The 8,566-nt window shown below is 46.8% G+C and overlaps 2 protein-coding genes across 2 annotated transcripts; both read left to right on the top strand.

The window, feature by feature from the left end:
• The first annotated feature begins 966 nt into the window (after positions 1-966).
• LOC146189452 (uncharacterized) lies at positions 967-2,112 on the top strand. Its single transcript, XM_084605274.1, has one exon. The coding sequence runs from the start codon at positions 967-969 to the stop codon at positions 2,110-2,112; it is 1,146 nt and encodes a 381-aa protein (XP_084461400.1).
• Positions 2,113-3,479: 1,367 nt separating this feature from the next.
• On the top strand, positions 3,480-8,196 carry LOC146189451 (uncharacterized). Its single transcript, XM_084605272.1, has 4 exons — positions 3,480-3,612; positions 4,224-4,989; positions 6,088-6,248; positions 8,126-8,196. The coding sequence occupies exons 2-4, from the start codon at positions 4,226-4,228 to the stop codon at positions 8,194-8,196; spliced, it is 996 nt and encodes a 331-aa protein (XP_084461398.1). The 5' UTR covers positions 3,480-3,612; positions 4,224-4,225.
• Positions 8,197-8,566: the final 370 nt, after the last annotated feature.

Here is an 8,566-nt window from a genome sequence, read left to right as displayed (position 1 = left end):
TGTATCTGGGTGAGGCAGTCGGTGTCATCGACACTGTAATTTTGAACTTTGTTGGTTCCTTCAAAGGCCTCAAAAACCTCGTAACATTAGTTCCACGCTATTGTTCGCGCACGTCGCGGAAGGCATTCTTGCAGTCTATGCAGAGCAAGTGTCCAAAGTTGCAACGTATTTGTTTAACGCGCAGATACGACAGGAGAGATACGCGCTGCTTTGCGTACGGTGTTGTCGCCCCTCCTAGCTACAAGGACTACATCTTAACGCGTATGCGGTGGAACGAGGACGAAGACGGTAACGCGGATCCGCCAACAGCAGTTGAGGTAGCAGCCTTCACCCGATGTGCACTTTCTATGTACACTCCATTTGCAACAGAAGCGTTGTATTTATTTAAACATATATAAGTTGCTTGTTTGGCACACAAGTGTGTGCGTATACGCTATCTTTGTCATCCATTAATTGTTCAGTTCTTTATCGCATATTACACTGAGTATCATTATCTTTAACCATTTTTTTTATTTGTCGCACAAGTGTCGGCGCTATCTTGTTACTCATTCATCAGTTGGTTGTTTTATCGCACATGCACTACGTATTGATATCTTTTGTTCACTCAGTTCCTTATGTCACACAAAGTATGTGTATGTACTATGTACCATACATGATGACAATATTATGCTGTCGTCACACTAGTGCGTGTTCTTAAGTAATGCTATCTTGTTTTTTAACACCCGCAATAAATACATATTACAAACTGTATCGCGAATGACACACGTGCCATGCCTGGCGCGACCGTTTATCATGTTCGTCAAGATTAAGATACGCACCTTGTTTGCCACACCCCCTTCAGCTATAAAAGCACTGTACCTTCTGCAATAAACGCTTTTTTTTTTTTGGTTCACTGGCCGTCTCGACCATTACATGGTGTCAGAAGTGGGATCACGTCGGGGACCTGCCAACTGAGGACAAACCACGATGGAACAACTGCTGAAGCTTCCTGAACCATTGCGACTATCGGGGAATATCGCCAAGAACTGGGAATTGTTCCTGCAGAAATTCGAGCTTTTTCTGCAAGCGACAGAAACTTCAAAAGAGCCCCGATCCGAAGCTGCCAAAACAGCACTGCTGCTCAGCACTGCCGGAGACGACGCACTGGAGGTATTTAACAACTTTTCTTTCCTCGAGAGCGAGAATAAGCAAGACTACGATACCGTTGTTAAGAAGTTCAAGGATTACTGCCAGGAGCAACAGAACGACGTTTATGAGCGGTACATATTCCGGACAAGAGTGCAAGGCGAAGGGGAGCCATTTGAGCATTTTTTGCGAGACCTAAGGAAGCAAGCGAGAAGCTGCAATTTTTTGGGGCTTGCCGATTCTTTCATCCGTGACCAAATAGTGTTTGGTACTAACAACTCGAAACTGCGTGAAAAATTGCTCAAGGAAAAAGACTTGACGCTTGTCAAGGCTGAGCAGATTTGCAAAGCGGAGGAAGCAGCTTCGCTACAAAACAAGGCCTGGGGGCCACAGCCTGATAAGCATGTAGCGCTCGTCAAGAAGCAGTCCGAGCAGGTTCACAGAGCGGGGCAAGCAGTACAAAACGCATCAGCCTGGGAACAGTCCGATAAGCAAGGACCGCTAGCCAAGAAGCAATCTCGAAAATGCGCCAGGTGCAACCGTTTTCACGCGATACCCGGCAGTTGTCCAGCGTTCGGCAAAACTTGTTTCGTGTGCGGGAGTGCTAACCATTTCGCAGCCTGCTGCAGAAAGGGCCCGCAAATCAGAGAAGTTGGCGAGGAAGAAGAAAGCTTCGATATTCTCGATGTAACAGTCTCGAGCATTGACGCCAAGGCAGACTGGGTAGTGCAGGCAAAAGTGGCGGACCAGATAGTTCATTTCAAAGTGGACACGGGGTCCCAAGCCAACCTACTACCGTACTCTATCTACCGACGGTGCAAAACTGCAGGCGATTTGAAACCGAGCTCTTCGGTGCTCCGATCATACAGTGGTGGTGTCATTCGGCACTTCGGTGTGGCAAGACTACCAGTGATCGTGAACAGCCGGTCTAAAGACATTAACTTTTACGTCGTGAAAAAGGGCAACCAAGCCATACTGGACTATTAGCAAGCGAGTCCCTCGATCTCGTGTCGCGTGCTGTGGACGCTGTAAAACCAGGAAGCACCACCGCCAGCAGCAGTGAGGACGTCCTGAATGAATTTCGCCAGCTTTTTCAGGGAACCGGCTGCGTGAGCCGCCAGTAAAAAATGGTCCTACGAAAGGATGCGACGCCTGTTGTTCAGCCAGCTCGACGGGTGCCCTTGGCGCTGAGGGAGCCTTTGAGGGAGGAGCTGGAGCGCATGGAGCGAAGTGGCATCATTGAGAGGGTCCAGAAACCAACAGATTGGGTGAGCCCCTTGGTTATCGTGGAAAAAAAAAACGGGAAACTACGTGTTTGCATGGACCCTAGAAGCATCAACGAGTGTATACAGCGAGAGCACTACCAGATGCCGAGACGCGAGGACATAGAAGCTGAGCTAGCCGGAGCTAAGTACTTCTCGCTCCTCGATGCAAAGTCTGGGTTTCATCAGGTACCTTTAGATGACGCCACAGCAACTATATGCACGTTCGGTACTCCATTCGGCCGCTACCGATTTTTAAGGCTCCCGTTCGGAATCTTATCAGCCCCGGAAATATTCCAGAAAATTCTGACAGAAATATTTGACAGCTGCCAAGGTGTAAGAATATACATAGATGACATTCTGATATGGGGCGCATCTAAGGAAGGACACGATGCACGCCTACGAAACGTGCTGCAGGTGGCAGAAAAAGCCGGCTTAACTTTCAATGCCGAAAAGTGCAAGATTGGCGTGACGGAAATTGAATTCCTGGGTGATGTCATTAGCCAGGATGGAATAAAGCCTAACCCAGCATTAACTGAGTCACTGAGGGAGACTCCGTTCCCAACGGACAAAGGAGCGGTGCACAGAATGCTAGGAGTAGCCAATTATTTCATCAAGTACTTGCCCAATCTAGCGGAACGTACTACGCTTCTCCGCAGCCTCATCAAAAAGGACTCTGTGTTCGAGTGGACCGACAATCACGGTAGTGAGTGGAGGACGATCTGCGACATGCTTAGCAGTGCACCTCTCCTAGCTATTTTTGAACCAGCCAAGGAAACTAAAATTGTGGCAGATGCATCAAAGAATGGTTTGGGGGCTGCACTCTTACAGCGTCGCGGGGAAAACTGGCGTCCGGTCGCTTATGCGTCGCGTGTAATGACCAGCCCAGAGCAGAGGTATTCGCAGATTGAAAAGGAAGCGATGGGGATAACGTTCGGCTGTGAAAAATTTCATTACTTCGTGTACGGACGCAAGATTGTAATCGAAACTGACCACCGCCCGCTGATTGGTGTTGCAACAAAAGGAATCTGTAATACGTCACCCAGGCTTCAACGTTTTTTTTTTTTTGAGGCTACTTATTTATGACTTTGACCTTCGGTATGTACCAGGCAAGAAATTCTTCCTCGCAGACAGGCTATCAAGGGCTCCAAGGGCAGAGACCAAGGACTACCCAAATGACACCGAAGACGTTGAAGTCCACGCAGTTGGAGTCGTGTCAGACCTGGTAAGCGCAAAAACGCTGGGCCGTCTGGCCGACGCAACGGCAAAAGATCCGGACTTGCAGTCAGTGATACGCTATATTAATGGTCAAGGTGAAATTTTGGGCATAATGAAGCCATTCGCATCCGAGCTGTCATTGATTAAAGGAATTGTACTTAAAGGCACCAAAGTTGTAGTTCCGAAGTCAATGAGAAAGGAAGTTCTGCAACGCATTCATGAAGGACACATGGGCTTGAACAAGTGCCAAGCAAGAGCCAGAGGCCTAGTGTTCTGGCCGGGGCTGAACTCCGATCTAAAACAGCTGTTACAGAGCTGTGCAGTCTGCCGAAAATACGCTTACAAACAGCAAAGCGAGCCATTTATGATCAGACCTACACCGAACCATGCATGGTACCATGTAGGCGTTGACATTTTTCAACATGGAGGAAGCTCATACCTCTCCGTTTTTGATGCCTATTCCAACTTCCCGGAAGTAGAAAAGCTGACTCATACAACATCCAGTGCAGTCATTGAGAAGTTGAGCGCCATCTTTTCAAGATACGGGATTCCAATTGAAGTCCACACGGACAATGGGCCCCAGTTTTCGTCTTACGAATTTGCTCATTTTGCATCTAGGTATGACTTCGACCACGTCACCTCGAGCCCAGAGTTCCCGCGCTCTAATGGACTCGCCGAGAATGGGGGTCCAGATAGTGAAAAGGATCCTAAAGAAAACGGATGAGACAAAGGAGGACTTCTGGCTCGGGTTGCTCGGCTACAGATCCACTCCGCTCGAAGATGGCCGCTCCCCTGGTGAACTGCTGCAGGGAAGGAGACTTCGCACGCGGCTCCCAGACTTCCGGCTGCAGCCAAGCAGACCGGTGTTCAAACGAGCTCAGGAAGACACTCGAGGCAGAATGCTACCACCGCTCAAAACCGGCGATGTCGTGAGGGTGAGGGAAAGGACATGGAATCGCCGCGCTCAAGTAGCCGGAACAGTTGCACCGAGGTCTTATCAAGTAGTTACCGAGGACCACCGCGTGCTACGACGCAACAGACAGCATTTACTTCGAACTGGCGAGCTGTTCCAGCAAGAAGCCACCGAATGTGGCTACTCGGAGAGCGAACCACCAAGTGCAGCGCTGCAACCCACAACACCCGTTGCAACAGGACAGTCGTCTGTGAGCTCCGGGACCTCTCCGCAGGCACCGCCACAAGTGACAACGACTGGACCGCCTGTGAGCTCGACAGCTCCGCAGGCTCCTCCACTGCGCCGATCCACCAGAGATACCAGACCACCCCAACGCCTGCGGTACGACCGAAATTTCAACCAAGTGCTTCGCATCTATTCTGCACAGGAGGGAAGATGTATCGCGAATGACGCACGTGCCATGCCTGCCCAGTCGGAAAACACTACAGAAAATTTTCTGATGTTACGACAGAATTTCTGTGCGGTTTTTGACGGAAAACTTGTTGTGACAACAGAAAATTCTGTAGTAACATCAGAAATTTCTGTAGTTACAACAGAAAAGTACTACAGAACTACAGACAACAGAAATATACTACAGAAAATCTACAGAACGACAGAAAAGTACTACAGAACTACAGGAAAATTTGACGTTTACGACAGAACTACAGAATATTTTGTCGTATTTTTGACACAGTTCTGTAGTTTTTTTCGACTGGGTGGCGCGACCGTTTATCATGTTCGTCAAGATTAAGATACGCACCTTGTTTGCCACACCCCCTTCAGCTATAAAAGCACTGTACCTTCTGCAATAAACGCTTTTTTGGTTCACTGGCCGTCTCGACCGATACACCCTCCTGCGGTTAATAATTACATAGGGGACGTACGTGCACGCGGCGACTTCATGGTATACTCGGCGGATCGCTGCGTTGATTCACAAGAGTCTATTCTGAACGAAAGGAAGAACAGTAAACTCAGGAACAGCATACTATACTTTGGCTGCGGTTCAAAAACAAAACGCGAAAGCAATCCGGTGCAGTTCTGCCCGAAAGAGACCCAAAGAAACATCAATGCACTTTGAGCATATAACGTTACCGTGAGACGAAAAATAGCACATCTTTCAACTCTTCTTGATGACCTAGTGACAGGCAGCATTGATATAAGCGGAATATTAGCACCAGTCACCTGGCCACTCATATTGGATTTCGCTTTACCTACGTCCAGTATGAATGTGCACGAAACGTTCTATGTTAAACGCGGTAAATTAGAACCAGTGTCGTTCCTCAGAATCCTTGTTGGGTCGAAGGTCGGCGTTTGTCTCCTAGTATTGGCTATCGCGCTCTGCCTAATCGTGCAGTGTGTCGCAGATTTGAAGGGAAATGTCCGGTTAACTGGAAGGGCATCTGATTTCGTGATGTTTCTGGTGGCCTCATTTTTCGCCACTTCCGCTCCAATTCCTGTACGTTTGCGTTCTATCACCGCACGAAGTATCATTTCCGGTGTCTGGCTCTTGGCCATTCTGCCGCTGTCCAGCTTTTACAGAAGCGAGCTGGTATCAAGGCTTAGCTTGCAAGCTCCGCCGGATGTTGTAGACACTCTCGCCAAGATGGAACGTGCCCTGGACCAGAAGCAGGTTGTTCTCTGCTTCGTGAAAGACACGGTTTTGGAACGTATACTGGCTGAAGGAGAAAACAGTGAGACGTCTCTCTTCAGGAAGTTGGCATCTGCACATAAGGGACGTATACATGGAAGGTCAATCATGGTCAATGACACCAAATCCTGTTTGTTATTGGCTCATCAAGGAAGATGCATATGCGTCACTCCCAAGCCTGCAAGCTGCAAAATGCAGACACTTAGACGTAGTCTCGTTGAAGCGAGGGAACCTTTCTACCACCTTTCGTTATCCACACCCGTTCGGAAGAATTATCCCTTTTTGCGAGATTACAGGACTTTACTTAGGCGAATGGATGAAGCCATGCTCATGTTTCGGTCGGAGACTACACAGGGCTTCAGGTGCAAAGGTGATACATTGAACGAAATCAATTTGTACGAAGAGGTGGGAGAACGTGCTGAACTAATGCCTTTCTTTTTGCTTTTCATAATATTATTGGCTGTATGCACTGCAGTTGTCTTTCTAGAGCTTGTCTTGTAAAGCTAACCGAGGTTATTGCACAGGTAGTTTTTTTAGTTTTACCGCCTTTATTTAGCCTGCCGGTAGGTGCAGCTTAAACTGTTACTAAGGATTTTGTGCCATACGTAAGATCCTTATTCTGTAGCATTTTTGCGAAACCGCACATGTTCTCTTCATATGTGGTACTTCGCCGCACTCGTCATAAGCGTGGTAATAAGTTCCACACACTGCTACGAATTGTGCTGGACCTCTTCTAACGCCTATGAACCAACGAGCCTTGGTAGTTTATATGCAGCGCACTCGCTCGTAACACAGATCGCCTGGATTCGCAGCCAAACACTGGAATTTGCCCATTTATTTCACAAAATATTATGATGTTACAAAAACCCTCACCTCTTCTTTTGCACTGTATTTTCCGCTTTTGTTCACATTCGTCAAAAGATCAATAGGTATTAGAGAATTAAGACCTTTTCTTTCTGGTCTTTATCACTATGAGCCGAGTAATAGCTTTTTTCACTGGTCTTAAGTGCAAGGATCGAATAATGCATGTTCTGCCACTTCCTCCTTAGTAAACACTTGCCAGCTGTTAAGGTGCCCCGGCAGCTTTCCGGTCCATCAAAAATCTTCTCTCTATGCCAGCTAGGTTTTTTAAGCTTCACCCTCTCACCATTTGCATATTTTGTCCTACATTTGCTGATACAAACGCAGCGTTTATGGAAGACTGACGAGTGGCATAGCAAGGGTAAGAAGGTGAAATAGTGACGAGTAGAACTGGGGACGCAAGGATAGGAATGAACATCCTGCTGACAGCTGGGGATTGAAATTAAATATGCATATGCGGTCTGGTATCTGCTCTTCTATTTTTATGGTGTCTGAACCCGGAAGGTTATCATGAGCTCCGCATGCATTCCGCATTTTGTCATTACTGAACGTTAAAATGAAGAATGCCAGTGACCCTCCAGGAAGACACCAGGAGCTAGGTCAGCGAACGCTACCAGACATGAAGAGTGCTTTACCTCATAGCATCATAGCATTCTATCCGAAGAGCTGCATGCTACAGCAAAATCCAGAATCTATGCTAACAGTCGGTACATTTGCAATAGTGCTTGGTCGTGTTGAGCGATAAGGATCCGGATCAGATAGTTCTTAAGTAATAATATTAACAATGAATATATTTGGTAACTTTCATTTCTTCTCCGGTAGTGCAGCAGCAGGAATCACTTTCTAAAGCATTGTAGTTACTAATCTCAACACTTTTCTAGTCCACGAAGGGTCAATGTATCTAACTAGTTTAGAGACCAATCCGCTAAATCCATTTGAAAATTAGCACCTAGAACATAAATCTCTACAAAAACAGCCCTTCCCTTATATTTTAGTAAAAAAAAAAGAAACTTGCTCCCAATTGCAGCCTGAAACCTGCTTTACTCATTTATTTCACAGCCCATGAGAAAAAAAAGAAGCTATCAGTCCAATCAGAGCAACCAGTTCCACGGACCGGCAGGGCTGATTGAAGCTCGTTGTTTTTACAAGGCAGTAAATCGCTGTCTGGAAATAAAAAAGCCCTGAACAATGTTAAACTGGCGAACAGCACAGCTTGTCCTATCAAGCCATATTATCACTAGGAGTGACATGTAAGACAATTTGAGAAACATTGCTAAAACTGGATTTTAGTGAAAATGAGGTTACGTTTAAGAACTGATTTTTTGTAGCTGAGAAAACTGATCAAGAGCTTGTATAAACCTGCTTGCTGCCATGAGCATTTTAGACACGACTTACGCACTCAAAACTAGCGTATATTCTTTACGGAAAGGACTTCTATGCACCGCAACAAGCACATTCATGAGGAGTAAATATGAGCTGCAATTATAACTGAAAAGATAT

The sequence above is a fragment of the Amblyomma maculatum genome, chromosome 5, assembly GCF_055883805.1.
Source record: "Amblyomma maculatum isolate TAMU_Amacu chromosome 5, ASM5588380v1, whole genome shotgun sequence".
NCBI lineage: Eukaryota > Metazoa > Arthropoda > Arachnida > Ixodida > Ixodidae > Amblyomma > Amblyomma maculatum.
The sequence above is the reverse complement of the archived record's forward strand: the minus strand, read 5'-3'. Positions and strand labels throughout refer to the sequence as shown.